The 20410-nt window shown below is 38.5% G+C and overlaps 1 protein-coding gene across 1 annotated transcript in view; it reads right to left on the reverse strand.

The window, feature by feature from the left end:
* Positions 1-704: 704 nt before the first annotated feature.
* LGSN (lengsin, lens protein with glutamine synthetase domain) overlaps positions 705-20410 on the reverse strand; it is a 53838-nt gene continuing 34132 nt past the window's right edge. Inside the window, exons 3-6 of the mRNA XM_030317085.1 lie at positions 13507-13636; positions 12579-12776; positions 5470-5636; positions 705-1904 (exon numbers count right to left, since the gene is read on the reverse strand). Of these exons, the coding sequence (XP_030172945.1) occupies positions 705-1904; positions 5470-5636; positions 12579-12776; positions 13507-13636 (1695 nt within the window). The remainder of the gene's footprint in view (positions 1905-5469; positions 5637-12578; positions 12777-13506; positions 13637-20410) is intronic.

Genomic DNA, 20410 nt, shown 5'->3' on the forward strand with positions numbered 1-20410 from the left:
TGAAAACTTCTGCTAACTTGTCATCATGACATATTTTTGAAAACTCATTTAACTTATTTAGAAAGATCACAATGATGCTTGCAAAATTTGCTTCGCAACACAGCTTCCACGTTGTTACTCCATCTTGTGCGGGCTCCATTCCCAGGAGTGTCACCCTCGCCACATCACCTGCAGGTTGGCCAACAGGAAGGGTAATGGCAGAAGGGTGGGGAAAGGGCAGGAAACAGAGCACCTGTCCTCCAGAGGTCTTGATTAGTGAGATTGTATTAGTAAGCATTTTTGTCTTTCTGGCAGTCACAACCTATGTGTATAATTGAAATTAATTGAAATCCTTTGGGTTTTTTAGTCATTTAAATTCTGTTTTGTAATTCTTAAGACTTCTTTTATTGTGTGAATGTATCTGTTGCCCAAAATGACTGCATATTTCTATGTAGGTCAACATACACAGAGGAAATGATGACTGACTGACAAGACCTGGTAAATTTGCATAATACAGCCGCACCACAACTTTATTGTTTGTTTCTACTGTCAGAATCTCTCAGCAGTCCCACTTCATATCTGTCAAATACTCCATGGGGACAAAAAAGAGCGAAAGCATTTGTAGTCTTTTTGTTGTTAATTATGAAAATCCAATCTTTTCTTTCTGGGAGATCAACTACTTAAGTAAAAATCACATCTCTGAAAGAAGAGTTAAGGGTGCTATTCTAAATAAAATATTCTAAGAATTTATTTCTCTCTGCATCTGTTTCTTCATTTTCCAACTCATATTTTTTCATGGCAACAAAATAGCGAATAAAAGTTTCCCCGAGAGCCTGTCTCAGGCATTGATCTTCCTCCAGTGCCACAAGAGCATCTTCCAGTTTCAAAGGAATCTCGGAAGGTTTTGACTGATAGAGGTCCGTGCTGTCATCTGGACCAACCAGGACACCATCGCTGCTTTGAAGTCCATCCAAGCCTGCAGCAACAGTAGCAGCCAACACCAGGTAAGGATTCGCAGTGGCTGAGCCCAGTTTGTTCTCTATCCGGGTGCCTTTCTCACCATGACACTTGATATTAAAAGCACAGCTGTTATCATTGTATCCCCACGTTGTAGGCACACTGTCCTTGAGGTCTTTACTCTCCTTAGAATAACGCTTTCGGCAGCTAACAGCGGGAGCCATCAAGCAGCTGAGAGCAGCGGAATGCTTCAAGAGTCCTGCCAGCCATTTTTTCCCAGTGATCGTGAGCTCCTCAATCCCAGAACTGCTGCAGAACATGTTTTCCTTCCCATCGACATCCCAGAGACTGTGAGACAAAATTCCTGAATTGCAGAATCCAGTCTCAATGAAAAAGCTGGCGATGTAGTTATATTTCCTTGCCACTTCTTTGACCCCTGTTCTGAGGGTAAATGCATTATCAGCTGCACTGATGCCAAATTCGGGCAAAAAACAGATTTCCATCTGACCAGGCCTGGTAGAGGAGGAAAAGCTCTCAACATTGGCTCCTGTGTGATACAAACCATCAACGAGTTCCTGTATGAAAGGCTGGTCATGATTATTTAGCAACGTTGAAGCAGGAAAAGATATGGTCTTTGAATTGATAATTTCAGGCACGGCAAAAATGCAAAAATCATAGATGAAGGCAGAGAGCAAGGAAAAGCCAGAATCTTGTAGCTGGCTCAGTTGCCTCTTGGCAATGTACCTTGGGGAAGTCAGAAGAGGTTCACCGGTCACAGTGAATGTGTCACATATCACTCTTGCCGTTCTCTCAGCCCATGGCAACACTCGAAAGGTTGAGAGCTCTGGCATCAGAACTATGTCACTATTAAAACATGTTGCTCTTATGTGATCCACTTCATCGTCCTTAGGATTCGGTATCAATTCAAGATAACCTCGAGGCATGCAAACGCCATGGATCACTTTTTCCTAAAGAAAGTAGACACAGCAATCAGGTTTTGAAACTTGAAAACAAACAAAAGGGTGGAGGTGGGGGTGAGACACTGCTGATGAGGAAAAAAAAAATGTGTCTAATGTCTGCTAGGTAACATTAGCTTAGTATCAAGTAAATTTCAAATATTTTAAAAATAACCCCCCAAAGTTACTTTTATAAGCAACTGTTAACCTTTTTAGCCTTCAAGGCTTTATATGTTCTTGGATCTGAAAGTAGCAGTCCTAAATAAAAGGTACAATGATAAAATGTCTATCACAAACAACAAAGGTAAAGCCTTATGAAATTATTTGAAATGATTATAACCTAGCCCTTTTCAAAGCACTTTTTATTTTATGGCATAGTTGCTAATACTTCAGATAAGATTTTATTTTGGCTTATTCTATTGTAATCCACACAGTTAACTGAGAATCCTCAGTTCTTCCCAGAGAGACTAGTATGGGTCAATCCTAGGACACACATGACAATTATCCTATTCTAGGACACACATGACAGACATCCTAACACCAGAGGAACCGGGTCTACTGAAAGCTGCACTTCTGTCTTCAGTCATTTTTATAGCCCACTAAGAATGACTGCCTCGCAGCCTCACAGTCCCAGAAACTTTGCCTGTGAGCTAGAGTTCCAAAATGTTATAGCCTTCAAGTCAGCCATGAACTGGATGCTACCAAATCTGACTTCTAGCCCGAGGTCTTTCACCAATTACCTATGCGAAGTTAGGCAAATCACTGGACTATGTGCCATCAGCTTCCATGTCTGTGAAACAAAAGTGTTAGACTAGATGATTGCTAAGACACTTTCTAGCTATATACCTCTTGGGGTCAATAGATTTGGTCATTTATTTAACTTTTGCTATGTGCCAGACAACAGGGACATGATGAGGTTATAAAGTTGAGCAGACACATAAAACAATTTCTAGAAATAGTGTCATAGCAGTACAACAAGGCTTCGTGTGTTGAAGGTTACACTGATGGTAGAGAAAGCTAAATATAAAGTCTGGTTCCCATAATGTCAGTGTGCATCATGAGGTTAATAAAACATACTAACATTCTGTGAGCCAAATTGTTTCTTATATTACCTCCAATCCCAAAGAGCATGGGTAGCAAAAAGGGGCCAAAGCTAGTAGAGGCAATCTACTGGTCCCTCTTCTGCCTTTGACCTTAAGCCACTGTCTTCTTCACTTTCCACCATCTATACACATGTTTTCAAATGCCATTTGGCTTAGCTGATCCAAATCTGCTTTTGCCAGTAATAAAGTAGAGAAAGTCAAGCACTATTCAGTTATTCAGTGCCTGCTTAATTTTTCAACTCCCTCAAGGACCTGTATACACACATACATATTGTGGAATTTTAGAGTACTTTAATATAAAATCCTTTCATTTGAATTTTTACTGTAAGAAATAATATTATTTCCCTAGTTTTCAATTTCTTCGTTTGAAAATCTGTCATTTTGTATGTATCTAACATGAGGGGTAATATTATTTTACTCATGAGACTTCCGAGAGTTCCTGCAATTTAAATCTGTTTGTACTCACTTGATTGTGAACAATAAAGAACGGCTTGTTACCATTTCATTCCACTAGGCCTTCACAAATTTAAAGAATAGTAAAAAGTCACACTGTATTCTTCAAACGATTTAATCTGTATTTTTCCGAGCAATCTTTGTTAACACTATCATTTTCTTTTTTCGTTTTTGGACATTCTGATTCAAACTACTCTATTAGTAGGGGGAAATATATAAATATATACAAACATGTCATGTTCATGACCACAAATTAAGTTACCTTGTATATATATAAGGCACTAGAACAACTTCACACCCCAATATAGATCACCAGGAATTCAATACTAATTCTTGCAAAATAGCTTAAATCTCTATAATAACTGAAATTTGGATCACAACAAAGTCCACCAAAGTCCACCATCTGTCACCGTACAACGTTATCACAATATTATTGACTATATTCCCTTTGCTGCACTTTTCATCCGCATGGCGTATTTATAACTGGAAGTTTTGTACTTTGTCATTGCCTTCACCTATTTCACCCATCCCCTACCCCATACTCCCTGGCAACTATCAGTTTGTTCTCAATGAATCCGTTTCAGCTTGTTTGTTTGTTTGCTCCTTTGTTTTCTTTTTTTGAGATTCCACATGTAGATGGAATCATATGGTATTTCTTTCTTTATCTGACTTATTTCACTTAGCATAATACCCTCTAGATCCATCTATGTTGTCACAAGTGGCAAGATCTCATCCTTTTGGTGGCTGAGAAATATTCCACTGTATATGTGTTCCACATCTTTATTCATTTATCAATGGACACTTAGATTGTTTCTGTATCTTAGCTATTGTAAATAATGCTACAATAAACGTAGCGGTAATATGTCTTTCCAAATTTGTATTTTCATTTTTGGAGGGTAAATAGCCAGTAGTGGAATTACTGAATGCTATGGCATTTCTACTTTTAATATTTTAAGGAATCTCTATACTGTGGTTTTCCACAGTGGTTGCACCAATTTACATTCACGTCAACTGTGCACAAGGGCTCCCTTTTCTCCACATTCTTGCCAACACTTGTTATTTCTTTTTTTTTTTTTAACACTTGTTATTTACTGTCTTTTGGGTACCAGCCATTCTGACAGGTGTGAGATTATATCTCATTGTGGTTTTGACTTGCATTGCCCTGATGATGAGTGATGTTGAAAATTTTTAAGAAACAAATTTGAACCTGTTGGAATTCTTGTAAAAAAAAAAAGTGTTTTTGGGATGCTCAGTTTTTCCCAAAATAAAACAAATGATAAAATTACAATTTAATATTAAAGTGATGAAAGTAAGATATCTCTTAAAAATAAACTTCAAGGATGCTTAACTTTTACACTTTCATATGTAATACTGACTAACATCCCTTCCTTCTAAGAAATGTTTCAGTGATGCAATAAATCAGTCATTAAAAAAATACATGACATAAACTGGAAAAAAAACCTCAAAAAGTCTCAAAACATATCCAAAACTACAATATTTCTTAATATCACTATTTTCAAGAATTTAATCATATTCATTAAGTCATCCAACAACAATTAGGTATTTTCTTATCAGAATTAGAAGCTGAAAGGGATGTTCTTTTTATCTAGCAAATTCTTACTTTTTAATCTTTTTTTTTCATTTGATATTTGCTCTTGGGTCTTCTGTTGCAATTTTCTCATGTCAAACAAAATATAATCTTCATAATTGCAGCAAGAGAGAAAAGATAATTCTATAGAGGGAAACTATTCAAAGCAGAAAAACTAAAATTACCAGTCTTAATTAGTTTTGTATTTCTATCGGGTAAAGGAATTGCTGCTTGGGCCTTGAAAGTATATGTTCAGCTCCTTAGGGAGCAATAATGTGTTTGGGGAGGGACAAGCAAGAAAGAAAATAAATTATTGGTTTTCAGCTTTAATTACTGTATAGATTACAAGAAAATAAGAAAGATTAGTTAGGACCATTTGCTTGCTCATGGTCATGAAATTACATTTAATCTTAACTCCACCTGTAAAACTCACTTGGAAAAAGTGTGCAGGAATACTCTTAGATCTGGACACACCATGGAGGTCTGTTGCTTCAAATCGCACAAACTGTAGGTGATTTTTGACCATTTCTTGCTTAATGTGCTTCATTCTAGAGGAGATATGGGGTGTGGTCGGAAGCTGAGTGCCATCTCTGGTGTTATCTGTAAAATAGAGAATGGCCCTAAGTAGTTAGATCACGATGAACTGAAAAGCAAAAGGGAGCTACACAGTAGTGGCTTCGTCACCATGATTGTTAACAAAAGCATCATATACTCATATACTCATATACTGTTATTGGCTTAGAATTGGGGATCTTACCTTTCTTTCCCTGCCTTTACCATATTCCCAAGAACATGGTCTCTAAACAGCCTTAGAGACTGTTTAGCACTTGGGGGTAGGTGAAAGATAACCTTATGTGAATAAGGCACCACACAAGTCTTCATATAGATGACTATCACTGAAAAGACTGAACTTCTTGAACTAACTAGTAATGCCTTCATTAGAAGTTCCTGTATGATTAAAGGCAAAAGTGTTTGGTTTTTGTGTATTTTCTGCGGGTTTCCATTTTGTGTTTCTTGTTTTGTTTGCCAAAAGGATTTTATAATGGCATCTAAATCTAAGACATCTACATGTCACTGTCAGATTTAAATTTTAAAATCAGTGTGAGTGAGCAAACAAAAGGGTTCTTCAAGGATGAGTGTGTGAGAGAGGAAAAATCTAGAGTATTCAATTTTAAAACCAGAAACCTAACCCCAAATGTGCGTGTGTGTGTGTCTATGTGTGTGTGCGTGTGAAGGTAGGTATGTATATATTTTCAAGGCATTTAAGGTAGACTGCAAATTCTAAAACTTCAGAGCTAGAAGAGAGTTTGGAGATAAATCACCTAATTCAACTAACTGTCTAGCTTGAGTCCCAGAGAGGTACAGTAAGGTAGTCCAAATCATGCTCTCAGTCCAGTGCTGAAATTGAAACTAGAAACCAGACCTCTTAACTCCCAGTTGGTGACTTGTTACCATAAACTGAATGAATATATATAAAGCACATAGATTTAAAGGATCTGGCACATAATACACATCATACATGTCAGCTACTGTCCAAACTTTGAGGAGAGGTAGCGGACCGTGATGATTCAACACACACACTGAAGCCTATCTGCCTCCCTCGGAATCCTGCCTGTGCCCTAGACACTTTTTTTATCCTCTCTGTTCCTGGGCTCTCTCACTGATGCAATATTACCCTCTTCATAGGCTTGCTGTGACGATTAAACAAGTTATTTAACAATCCCTGGCAGACATTAAGCATCATATAAGTGCTTCTGAAACGCATAAAGTGAACACAATTACTCTAACCCTAGTAATGGTACCATGATCATGTCTGAATCTGAATACTCATCAATCTGTCACATCACTGATGTTGAGCAGCTATAATTTTAACGTGATACCTGAATATCGTTTTTTGATATATAATTGGCTTTAAAAATAGGCATAAAGATTGACAGTTTAAAAACACAGATTAAGCAGATTTTAAGTATGTGAAGCATGAAAACAAATTACTGGTTCCACCTCTACAAATATATTAGAGATAATGTCCTGTCACTGATACATTTGGCTACTCTGAGACTCCTGAGGCTTTATAACTACCTTCCATTTAACACAAACAATTAAGCTGTAGCAATTACAATGTTTCATGCTAAATTAGCAGTTGCTGTCTTCCCAACCTATCCTGAAGTATTGGGTGTTCTGCCCAGGTTGAACAATTCTCTTTACAGAAAATAAAACTGATAAGCATTTTAAAATATGGAAAACTTCTGGGGCCAGTTAAGGGCTGACCTCAGCTTAGGTCATGATGTCACAGTTTGTGAGTTGGAGGCCTGCATTGGGCTCTGTGCTGACACCTGGAGCCTGCTTCAGATTCTGTCTCCCTCTCCCTCTGCCCCTCCCCTGCTCTCTCTCTCTCTCTCTCTCTCTCTGAAAAATGAATAAACATTAAAAAATTATAAAATATGGAAAATTTCAGACAAGCAGTATTCTAAAAATAATAAGCAATTAATATATAAGCTATAAATATTTTAACAACATAAAAAAATCAGTATTCATCTCCTATCAAAGGAGGAAGGTCATTTTATTGGTTCATCCGTAATATAATCACAGGCAATCTTATTAGTTCCTTGTCTTACCTGTAGCTTCTAACATTTCTACAATAAATATGCATTCTTTTAAAATAAGAAAAGTATGTATCCACTCAAAATATGTTGTTTAGTTACCATGTATTATTTATTTATTATTATTATTCATTGGACATATATCTAGGAAGAAGCCAGAAAAAGCCCTGCCCTCATACAGCTTTATATTATTGAATGGGGGAACGATAGACAATACATATGCCATTGAGTGCAAAGGTGGTATACTTTACCATGGTTAAAAGTGCTGAAAATAAACAAAATATAATCACCTGGAGTAATAATTCTATGAGATCTGATCACAGTGCGGACAGGTCTAACCCCTGATTCATTCAAAGATTGCCAAGTTGACCTGTGGCTGGACAATAAGTAGATGTATTCATTTGCTAGGGGTGCCAAGACAAATTCCACAGACCAGGCGACTTACGTACAAATTTATTTTCTTACACTTCCAGAGGGTAGAAGTCTAAGTTCGAAGTGTCACCAGAGTTGGTCTCTTCTGAGAGCCCTCCCTCGTTGGCTCGTAAATGGCTGTCTTCACATGATCTTCCCTCTGTGGGTGTCCTAATCTTCTCTTCTCATAAGAAGAGTAACATTCATTACTCCTTTTAAAAACCTATCTCCAAATACAGTTACAATGTGAGGTATGAGGGGATAGGATTCCAACCACCCACGAATTTGGGGCAGACACAATTCAACCCCTAACAATATATCATCTCATTTCCATTTTCTTGAGTCCCTATCACTACCCACCATATTGTATAATCACATGTTTACTTTCTGTCTTTCCCCACTTGCATGTCAGTTCCAGGAGAACACTTTACTTGCTGCTGTATCCCCGGTACCTGCAGCAGTACGAGCATATCAGAGATGCTCAATGACCACTCCTTTAATCCTTTCATAAAGGGGTGTGTGAATAAATTAATTAATTAATAAACCCTGCATAATTTGACCTCATCTAATTAAGAAGTAGAAATTGGCATCACATGTTTTGGTAATTTGATATCTTTTTTTTTTAATTTAAAAGTTTAATTCTTCCATCAAATATGAGAATTCTATGCAATCTAATTTCATTTTCAAGGAATCAACTAATCTTACTGTATCGTTGTCTGAATTTCTCTTCTTCAAATAGATCATACTTGTTAGTTACAATTAAACCTTTTGGTCAGGACTTCCCAGATGTACATGATGAATAGCAGGCAGATAATTGCTAGTTCGGGGACTCATTTGTTTTTCTTGCAGTATGGTTCCTGGGAGATGTTCTCCTTTCCTATCCCCTCAGAGGACTAATAAATTAAATCAATCTGCTTTTACAGAGGAAGTTTTCCTGCTGTGAGTGTTTGGCGGGGGGGGGGGGGGGGGGGTGCGGGGGGAGAGATAAGACAACACTACAAAAAAAATTAAAATTAAAATAAAACCTCAAAGCTCTATGGCAACTAAAATGCCTTGGAGAAATGTTGTCTGTGTTCAGTGACGATGAGGACATATTTCAGCTATAGAGAACAAGCTGTGGTCACTTATAAAAGGCAGATTGAATAGGTGTTTGAGCTTTCAGAAATGTCAATTTAAAAAGGGAAAAGTGCACCAAAGAGTACTGTGCAACACATTTAGCTTATGGAATATGCCTTGGATGATGTGCCACACTCCGTTCCCAGGGCCTGCCCTCCTTCCTCCACATGGCTTCTCTGACAGACACCCTCTTAGAGCAAATGTGACCCCACTCTCCAGAAGTGTCATGTCAGCCCAGGTGGCAGAATAACCAAGTACAAAGCAGCAACAAAAACAAAAACAATAAAAAAAAAAAAGTCCGGAGGGGGGGCCTTCTTTGAAAAAAATATATTTTTTTAAGTCAGAGTGGTGGGGCACATGGGTGACTCAGTCGGTTAAGCAGTTAAGTGTTGGCCTCTTGATCTCAGCTCAGGTTATGATCTCATAGGCTCATGAGTTCGAGCCCCAGGCATCAGGCTATATGCACTGTCAGTACAGTCTGCTTGGGATTTCTCTCTCTCCCTCTCTCTCTCTCTCTCTCTGCCCCTCCCACTGCTTGTGTGTGCCCTCTCTCTCTCTCAGAATAAATAAATAAACTTAAAAAAAAAAAACTTTTTTTAGAGTCAGGGTGGTATCACAGAGAAGAAAACACCATGTTAAAATTTCTAGCATTTATTGGGGGATGGATTTTTCATACATATCTTTAAATTCTGTAATGGTGGTTTGTTGCAAGCTATAAACTTTTTGGTGCTCTGGGCCTATAAAAAAATTAATCTAGCCTGGGGCCAAAGAGGGAACTTCTGAATGAACCAAACTGAGTTAATAATGATACCCATAATCCTAGTCATAGTCGGTTGGTGCAAAGAGAGCTCATGACACAAATTCCTTCCACAGATTTTTTTGATGTAAGACTAAGAAATGGTAAATTTCATCTCAATTTTATGGCTGAGACTATATGAAACAAGGGTCACAAACTGTTCATGGAAGAGCCAATGTGGCTAGCAGATGTTTTCTCACTGGTTGTCTCACAGTGTTTGGAAACATTTAAAATAGTTGACACTTGAAAATCTGAAAATTGCATAGAAAAATCTTCAGTTCAAGCTTCTTTTGAAGAAATTAAATTTGGTACCACTGGGTAATTATTTCTCCATAGCAACCACTGGCTGGAGCTCTGAGGTGGCCTGAAATGGGGCACAGATCCTCTAATCCATGGGTTGGCAAATGCTTTCTGTAAAGGGCCAAAGAGTAAATATTTGCAGCTTGGCAGACCGTATGGTATCTGCTCTCGTAACCACTCAACTATGCCGCTGTAACACAAAAGCAGCCATAGACAATACATAAACCTTACTTACAAAACATGGCCAGCAGGCTGAATTTGTCCTGTGGGCCACAGTGTGTCAACCTCTGCTCTAGTTCCTCACAGCCATCATCACTGTTTCTTTATACAAGCCCACCTTACTCATTTGTATTATTTACCTGGCCCCTATGGCATTAGCATCAATAGTTCCTGAGGCTAGACTGTCAGCGCTCACCTGCATTTCATGGAGAAACTCACAAAGCCAACGCACAAAGAAATGCAGAGATGAGAAATGCCACGGTGGGCAGAGCTGCCTCACAAATATGTTCACATCCTAAGTCCTGAAACCTAAAGAATATGTTAAACTGCAGGCAATTAAGGCTATAAACCTTAAAATTGGGATATTGTCTTGGATTATCCAAGTGAGTTCTTAAAAGCAGAGAACTTTCTCCATCTGTAAGGAGAAAAGAGATGTAGAAGAAGGAGAATTTGGAGAGGTTCCAAACGTGAGAAGGATTTGACTGATTGTCTTAGTCCTGAGACACAGGACCACACAGAGGCTTCCAGAAGGCAAGGGCCACTCCAGGTGACAGCCAGCAAGGAAACATAAACCTCAATCCTACAACCCCAAGGAAATGGATTCTCCCAACCATCTGAATGAACTCCCTAGAATCGCTGGATAAGAATCCAGATGGACAACACCTTGACTTCAACCTTGCAAAATCTGAATCAGAGAAACCAGCTGAGACAACCCTGACTTCTGGCATACAGAACTATAAGGTAATGAATTGTATTCTTTTAAGTTACTAAATGTGTGGTAATCCGTTATGGTGGCAATGGAAAACTAATACATATGGAGTCCTGATAGCATTCACTTCTCAGGCTCTAGTTCCTCCTTAGGACCTGTGTGTAGTAAAGAATTTAACCTTACCAAAGGAGACCTCCTTACCCTTGGCTCCTGGAAGATAATCTCTAAGACTTTGGAACACCCTGCCTAACGAGAGTGTCTTTGTTTGTGATCTCTGGGCCACACTAGAAAATCTAATAATGTCATTTTTCATGGGAGCTTTGAGTCATGTTGTATCAGCTTGACCCCCCCAGAGAAGCTGGAGACTGAGGTCTGCCACATGGAACCCCGCTATGGAGCTCCAGTAAAGACTCTGGAGACCAAGACTCAGGTAAGCTTCCCTGGTTGGCAATACTCCATGCATATTGTCACACATCATTGTCAGAAGAGTGGTTCTGTCCATGACTCCACTGGGAGAAGACAAGTGGAGGCACCATGCTTCGAACTTTCCTGGACTCCCCCTGCTGGGTCTCTTCCCTTGGCTGATTTTAATCTGTATTCTTTCACTGTATTCTTGAGTATAATAGTTTTCAATGAGTTCTGTGAGTCCTTATAGCAAATTATCAAAACTAGGATTAGTCTTGGGGAATTCTCAAACTTGCAATTGGTGTCAGTAACGACGGTGGAAATCTAACTTCACACCCTGTCATATTTCTGTCTTTTCAAACCTTGTTTGTTCAACCCTCTTATCAGGGATTCCCTTATGGAATAAATATTTCACTTTTTTAAATTTGTTTAAGGATTATTCATTTTTCAGAGACAGAGAGAGACGAAGCATGAGGTAGGGGGAAGGACAGAGAGAGAAGGAGACACAGAATCTGAAGCAGGCTCCAGGCTCTAAGCTGTCAGCACAGAGTCCAACGCGGGCTCGAACTCACAGACCGTGAGATCATGACCTGAGCCAAAGTCGGACACTCAACCGACTGAGCCACCCAGGCGCCCCAATATTTCATTTTAACTAGTTTCTGTCACTTGGATCCCAGAGATTTTTAACCTACACACAGATAGACCAAAATACTTCTATAGCTATTAATAAGCCAGAAACTTAAAATAAAAGAATTTCACTTTAAAAAAAAGACTAGAAAGATCATCCATTGCAACCCCGCCATTTTCCTGATGAGCAGCCTAGTGGTTAAAGAAAACTATAAGGTCTTTTATAAATGATAGGCATATAAATTCTTCGATGACTCCGAGACTAGCGTTCCTCAATCAAGGCCACATTATCTCTATTTCAAATACAAATTTGGGGGCAGTGGCTAGAATGACACGTGAGTTTGTTTCCCAGTCCTTACCAGAATGGCTGGAGTTTGTGTTAAATTCGCTACAAGGAGCACTGGCTGATGTTTTGAGGCGGGAGGGTTTTATCACTGTTGTCTGATTCTCAGAGTCCTTGTCATCTTGTGGCAGATGAGAGTCTGCAGAGCCAGGTCCCACAACTGGTTTGCTCATATCCCCCAACTTGTGGCACACCATTTGGTATCTGATCCTTTCTTTAATAATAAAGAAAAAATGTTAAGACACACACTGCCTTGGTTTTCAACCGTCTTTTAACATGATATGGAGAGGAATCTTTGAGAAAATAATTTATTCCTGGGCAGTGACATACCAAATGAGGGGCAAGGGGAAAGGTCTGCACCGGTTGCAGGCCATAAGGGGGCACATGGTCTGCAGAAAATTTTAAAGCAATAATAAAATCGATGAGCACCCTGCTTGCTTTTTATTGTTACCATGTTCCAGCCATCCCTGTGCCCCTGCCTTGGAACACTCTTCCTGGATTGCATCTCTTGCCCAGATTAACTCCTAGTTTCAGCACTGTTTCCGATCTATTGAGTTTGGTTGAAATTCCAGCATGTGGTATGAAAACTTGTTCCACATCTTTATCGTGGCCTCCCAAATCCTTGGCAATGATCTTTGCAATCAATCTCAGAGCAGAAATGTGCTTCCCTGCTTATGCATATGTTCTCTCTGTTGTCTTCTTTTTGCCCCACTATCAACCTAGTTCTGCTCCCTTTACATTCTAAATATTTTGATTGGTTATTTTTATATAGTTTCGTTATACCCTTATATTTGCTATCTTTTGTGTTGCCTATGTAGAACTAAATTTCATTTCTTTGTTTTTGTTTCTCCCTTCGATGAAAAGAAAAGGTTTTGTAAAAAGGAGAACTAAATAGAGATTGCAATTGACATCATATTCCTGAGGGATAAGAGTAACTAAGTTACCTTTTGAGTTGGATATATCCATTTCTCCTACTTCAGTTGAAAATAGATGTTGTTTAGTAACTTTCTTTCTTGTTCTTCTTAATTTACTCATCCTGTTGGCTTCAGTCTCATTACCTTCATCTCTCGTGTCCTGTAATAATTAATAAACAAAAACCAGATAACAGATTGTGCACACAACTAAATCTGGATGTCAGGAAAGCATGGTGACTGGATACTTAAGTTTTAAAGTGAATGTAAGAGACTTTTCTAATGAGGTAAATTTTGTCACTTCTGTCACTTGAATAATTCAAAATTAACAAGCCCAATATTCTGTTTACAGGCTGGATATTCTGTACTCCTTTTATACCTGGTACAGAAATATAATTAAATAAATTGGGATCTTGTCCAACTAGTCAAGATTTTAATCTTTATTTTTTACTCTGGGATATTTTATATTATCCATGCCTAAACCCATTTAAGCTTAAAATCCTCTTTTTATGATTTCTATCTTTTTTTGGATCTCTAACCTTTTGACCAAAAGCACAAGTACCCGAGGAATTAGATTCTATTCTTTCTTTTCTCTTACCCTCAGCCTTACTGCATCAATATTTACTTTACTTCAAAAGTAAATTAAAATATAAAAAATAAAATAAAAAATGCAGTTGCATTTGTACATATTAGTTTCTATGGGTAGAACAAATGTTATACTCAAAACAGTTTTATAGCTTGGGAAAATGTAAAGAAAAATATTTTAAAACAAAATAACTTCACTTTTACAATCAAGTTCTAATCCTTGACAGAATTCTTCAATAGACCTGTCAAGGGCTATTCCCAGCAAGGAGCTGGGCAGTGAAGCAGGGGCTGAAGGGGGAAGAGCTCGGGCATCTCTGCGCCAACAGTGGGCAGAATCACCCCTGCAGTCCCAGGACATGAAAGCTAACATTAAAAAAAAAATAAGAAAAAAAAGCAGACATTAGTATTTTTTATTTATTTATTTTTTTTACAAACTCCTCATTGTAGTGTGAAGGGAGAAATAAGTGGCAGGGTCAGGGTCAAAAACTATAGTCTAAAATCTTTTGAGCTATTGTCTTTTTGAAGAGCAGATTCTGAAAGATTCTGTATCTGGGAGCAAGTTATCTGGGGAACAGCTGTACACATTTGTCAATAAGACCAGTTCAGCCTCCAAAAGCTAAAAGAAGAAAACAGAATTCAACCTGTTGGTGTTTATATGTAACCAGGACACATTGTTATTATTGTTACTACGTTTTAAAAGGTATATTTCATAGGATACAATCTTTTTTGCCATTTTAAAATTTCACATCTTAGGGGCGCCTGGGTGGATCAGTTGGTTGAGCATCATCCGACTTCAGCTCATGTCCTGATCTCGGTTCATGAGTTCCCCCACATGGGGCTCCCTGCTGTCGGCGGGGAGCCTGCTTCGGATCCTCTGTCCCTCCTCCACTTGCGCTCTCTCAAAAATAAATAAACATTTTTAAAAAAATAAATAAAATAAAATAAAATAAAGTAAAATTTCACATCTTAGAAAATTGTGGTCCCCTCTACTCCAGACAATTTTATATTTGAATGATGTGATACTTATTGTGAGATATACAAGTTTAATTTTTCCTAGCAGTTTATCATTTTATTTACATATTTTCCAATACACTTGTGAAAGAATTTTTTTTTTTTTAATTTTTTTTTTCAACGTTTATTTATTTTTGGGACAGCGAGAGACAGAGCATGAACGGGGGAGGGGCAGAGAGAGAGGGAGACACAGAATCGGAAACAGGCTCCAGGCTCTGAGCCATCAGCCCAGAGCCCGACGCGGGGCTCGAACTCACGGACCGCGAGATCGTGACCTGGCTGAAGTCGGACGCTTAACCGACTGCGCCACCCAGGCGCCCCATACACTTGTGAAAGAATTCTGACAGTGATATCCTGACTTTATTGTACGTATTCAACATTTCTAAAATTGCATTGCCAGAAATATACATCATATAATTGTACTTTTGGTAAATGTTTCTATAAATACATGACTAGCTTTACTAAGAAGTCTTGTTTAGACAAGGAAATACTTGGTCAGGTATGTAAATATGAAAGAAAATTGAGCAGACTAACATTTGTGTTAGTTGACCCATTAGGTATCCCTTATATACAGATAGAAGAAATCAAATGAGATAGACTTTAAGATTTCCTTCAGCTTTAAACTGTAACCTGCAATTGAATAGCAGTGTGCTAAAATCGAGCCCTTTGTCAGGCACATTTCTCAGCATAACCCTCACAGTAATAGAATCTCCATTTTACAAATGAGAAAAGTGAGACCCAGAATAATTTGCCAAGGCCTCAAGAGGGAGTGAGAGATGTAGTTTACAAACACATCTTCCGATTGCCAAAATGCCATTCTGCTTCCCAAATGCCAGAGACGCCCATTTAGAGAAAGTTCATTTTAATAAGAGTCACCTGTGAAATTTTATGCTTTTTAAATGTTGGCAATTAATTCAAAGTATAAGGTAGGAAGTAAAGAAGAAAAGAAAGTTTCTCAACTACTACACAGCCAGGTCTCAAAAAGACTGGAATGCTGCTCAGAATATGCCGTTCTGGAGGCCCCCAGCACAATGAGAGCAGCGGTGACCGCGTATCTCTTCCTTAACGTTGGTATTTAATGTGGTCCTGAGACATGACGGTCAAAACATCTAACTGTTATTACAGCTAATAAAAAATAAAAAATACTTCTATTGTACCTACTATATGTCACATCTCTTCTAAATGCTTTGCATGTATTAATTCATTTAGTCTCAAAACAACCCCTTGCAATAAATATATTATCAACTGAGTCAAAGGAATACTAATTAACTAGCTCAAAATCACATTTCTCATAATTGGTAAAGCTAAGGTTTGAACCCAGACATTGACTCCAGATTACAAATACTTAATGCATCCTTAATGAACACCTCCAGAATACCCCTGCATCATTGCTGGGATGCTGGGAAGCGTCATTGCTGGTTCTAGAGGGCCCCTGCAGGGTAAGATGTTAACTCTTTAGCTGATGGATCATGAAAGTTCCAAAAGCCCAAGAGGAATAGTAGGCTAGCTACAGAAGTTAGGAGGGTTGAGGGTGCCTTAAGTGACTCTTATCAGCACCTGTTTACCAACTTGTTTAGAAAATTTTCTTGATCTGTCAGACATTCAGCAATATAGTTCCAATTTACAGATCTCCTGGTTGCACCATTATGTTGGACAAGCAGTGCCTGATGTATGTAGTAAGCACTGAAACAGACATTAATCCTTATTATTATTCCCTAGGCACTCTGCATTACTGGGGTTGTCAGTGGGAAAGATACCTCCTGGGTATCCTGGGCCCCTGGCTCTTGGGAGATGGCTCTCACTGAGTCAGGCCCTAATCCTTTATCTGAACAGCTCTAGATTCTGAACAATAAACTGGGGGAACTTCTCAGAGAGGTGAGGGTATGCCAAGCAGTCGGAGAATTCTCGGGGAGGGTTCCGAGAATATACTCATGCCTGGACTCTATAGTACTACTACTATTAAATAGGCAGAATATTTTATAAACAGTCTCCACACAGCCAGGGAAACTAGGCCAAGCTGAAAAAGAAGAAGGGATACATACGCTGAAGATAGAGAGAGGTGAGGTAAGGCAGGTTGGAAGAACCGGGAGCACAAGCACAGATACACAATTTAATTTTGGTCACATGACATAAATATGCAAATCCAATTCATGCTTAGCTTAGACAGTCTCAAAATTCCACTACAGTAGGTTGATCCTGACTTGATTTGACATTCCCAACAGAGAGGCTTTTCCCACTTCAGAAATGTTTCTGCTGTCATTCCATTAGAGGACTCCTTTGTCTCATACATGGGACTGGCCTCAAAGTTTTCATATTACAAGAATTTTCATAATTCATGTTTCTCTCATCACAATTGTTGCTTTTGAAAGTTGTTTTATGGCTTAATAAAAGTTTGTCATTTTGCATTTCAACCCAGTGGCTTGATCAAATTAACTAAAAGAGGCTTAACCTAAAGGGATTGTGCCAAGCATTAAATTTAGACCCTAATTTGACCTAATAAGTTTCCCTTCAATGTATTAACCAGTGTTATTTAGATTCTAAATATCACTGATTTTATTCATTTACTTTCAATTTTCTCTAACAGCTACTTTTTTAATATCAATACTTTAAAAATCATTGTTTTGTCTCCTGTATACTGGCTAGAGTCTGAGGTATAATCACGAATGCATTTACCAAACACTCTGACTTCATTAATGATGCGGTGCAAGAAAAAGAAAGCAAACCAAAAACAAATCTCATCAAGTTTTAACCTCTGTGAGAAATAATGGGAGAGGCACCTGAGTGGCTCAGTCAGTTAAGCGTCTGATTCTTGGTTTCCGCTCAGGTTGTGATCTTACAGTTGGTGGGTTCAAGCCCCAGGGCCAACTCTGCACTGACAATGCAGAGCCTGTTTGGGATTCTGTCTCCCTCTTTCTCTCTGCCCCTCCCCTCCTTGCTCTCTCTCTCTCTCAAAAATAAATAAACATTTTTTTTTTAATAAATAATGAGGGGTGCCGGGTGGCTCAGTCAGTTAAGCATCTGACTTCAGCTCAGGTCATGATCTCGCAGTTTGTGAGTTCGAGCCCCACATAGGTCTCTGGACTGACAGCTTTGAAGACTGGAGCCTGCTTCAGATTCTGTGTGTGTGTCTCTCTCTGCCCCTCCCCCACTCACACTCTTTCTCTCTCTCTCTCTTTCAAAAATAATTAAACGTTAAAATAATTTAGAAGAAAAGAAAAAAGGAGAAAAAAGTATCAATGATCATCAAATTTAAAAGAATATGTCAGGGAGAAAAGAGTATGTCTTCAGTTTCCTTAAAGTGTGCTCTTCAAAGAAAAAGGGAGGAAAATGTATTCAAAATATTTACAGAAGAGATACTTCAAAGACACATCACAAACTTACATCAATGAATCTAAAACCATCCATACCCATTAACTACTAGTTTTACTTCTAACAATTTGTTCTAAGAAAATAATACAAAATATAAAGTCATGCATGTCCAGGTTCACTTTTTTTATAATAGCAAACACTTGAAAGCAGAGCACAGTGAAGTAGGAAGAGTGGAACAGATTGTGGTCATTCTGTTCAGTGAGTTCACCATTTAAAATGAGTGCTTCCATTTCCTATCTTTGTCACCTGGATTACTACAAGAGTTACCAAAATGTCCTCCCTGCATTCTCCATTTTTACCCATCCTCCACACTATGGCCCATGGTCCTTCTTTAAATCACAATGTTGGTATTACTATTTCTCTGCTTAGGTTGCAGCCAGTTTCCCCCCACCTTTAAGAAAAATTCAGATTAGTATTCTCTGAGGCCCTGCAGAGGCCAGTCTCACCAATGCCTCCAGACTCCATAGCTGGCCATTTGTACACACAAACCTTATCTCCACCCATTCAAAACTAATTTTATCATTCCTCTGTCCCACACTGATTTCTTTTTTCCTACGCTCATTGGTTTTCTAGCCTGTCCTAAGGAAATGTAATCTACTCTTCTGGTCACAGCTCAAAATTAACCCCCTGGACAATTTGCTGTAGCCACTCCATTCAAAGATGGCTGATTTTTTTTTAAATCCTCAGTGAAAGCAGATCCCTTATCAAATTTTGTAATCAATTATTGTCTTCTTCATCACAATTGGTAAAATATTCAGCCTTCTCTTAAAAATCTCTGCTTTGTAAAATAATTCTCAGTATCATTAGAGTAGCTTCCTTCCATTTGTATACTTTTCTCTCCAAGCCACAAGGCAACAATTAGTTTTTGGGGTTCCTTAAGTGCCAAGGATATATTTAGGCATCCCTTCTAGAATTAAGAACCACTGCCACTATAAACCAAGGAAGTACTTACAGCCTCAATATCCACTTGGGCAAACTAGGGTAGAGATTATGTTGATCTGATTATGGCAATGGCTGTAGGGATGGGGAAAATGAACATACTACAGATATATTTGGGAGGTAGACTTAACAATTTGGTGATTGACTTGATATAGGAGGTGCAAGAGACAGAGGGTCAAAGGTGATAGGTTTCTGACTAGAGATCCCAGGATGAGGAGGAGACCTGAGACAGGAGTTGCTGGGTTGTTTTGTGAACATATGGATCCTATGATGACTGTGTCTTCTGAAGGCCTACAGCAAGCAGGGGTCAGAATCCAAGAGATAAAATGGAAGTAAAGAGCATAGCCTTGAAAGTGGCTAAACCATTAAGAGAAAGAGCAGAGACTGAGAAAATAAGAGGACTAACCTAGAGCTGAAAAAGGACAACACTTAATAAGTAAACAAAGAAATGGAATCCCAAAAAGTAATCAGAGAAAAAAAAATGACAAGAAGGTGAAAGAAAAAGTTGGGACAGAGTGGTTTCATTGATAGCAAGAAATAAAAGCTGTATTAAAAGAAGGGAGTACCAGTAGGCCTACTACTGAAATGATAAATAAGGTTGATATTAAGACTAGTCCATTGTTGAGAAAGAATAAAATCATGCCATTTGAAACAATGTGGATGGAACTGGAAGGTATTATGCTGAGTGAAATAAGTCAGTCAGAGGACAGATATCATATATTTTTACTCATATGTGGATCTTGAGAAACTTAACAGAAGTCCATGGGGGAAGGGTAGGTTGGAAAAAAAGTTTCAAACAGAGAGGGAGGCAAACCACAAGAGACTTAAATACAGAGAACAAACTGAGGGTGGATGGGGAGGTAGGGGAGAGGGGAAAAGTGTGATGGGCATTGAGGAGGGCACTTGTTGGGATGAGCGCTGGGTGTTGTATGTAAGACGATTTGACAATAAATTATATTAAAAAAAACATACGTTGTATAAATGTACATCTTCCATATTATCAAAAACAAGAAAAAAAGAAAAAAGGCTAGTC

The sequence above is a fragment of the Lynx canadensis genome, chromosome B2 (assembly GCF_007474595.2).
Source record: "Lynx canadensis isolate LIC74 chromosome B2, mLynCan4.pri.v2, whole genome shotgun sequence".
NCBI lineage: Eukaryota > Metazoa > Chordata > Mammalia > Carnivora > Felidae > Lynx > Lynx canadensis.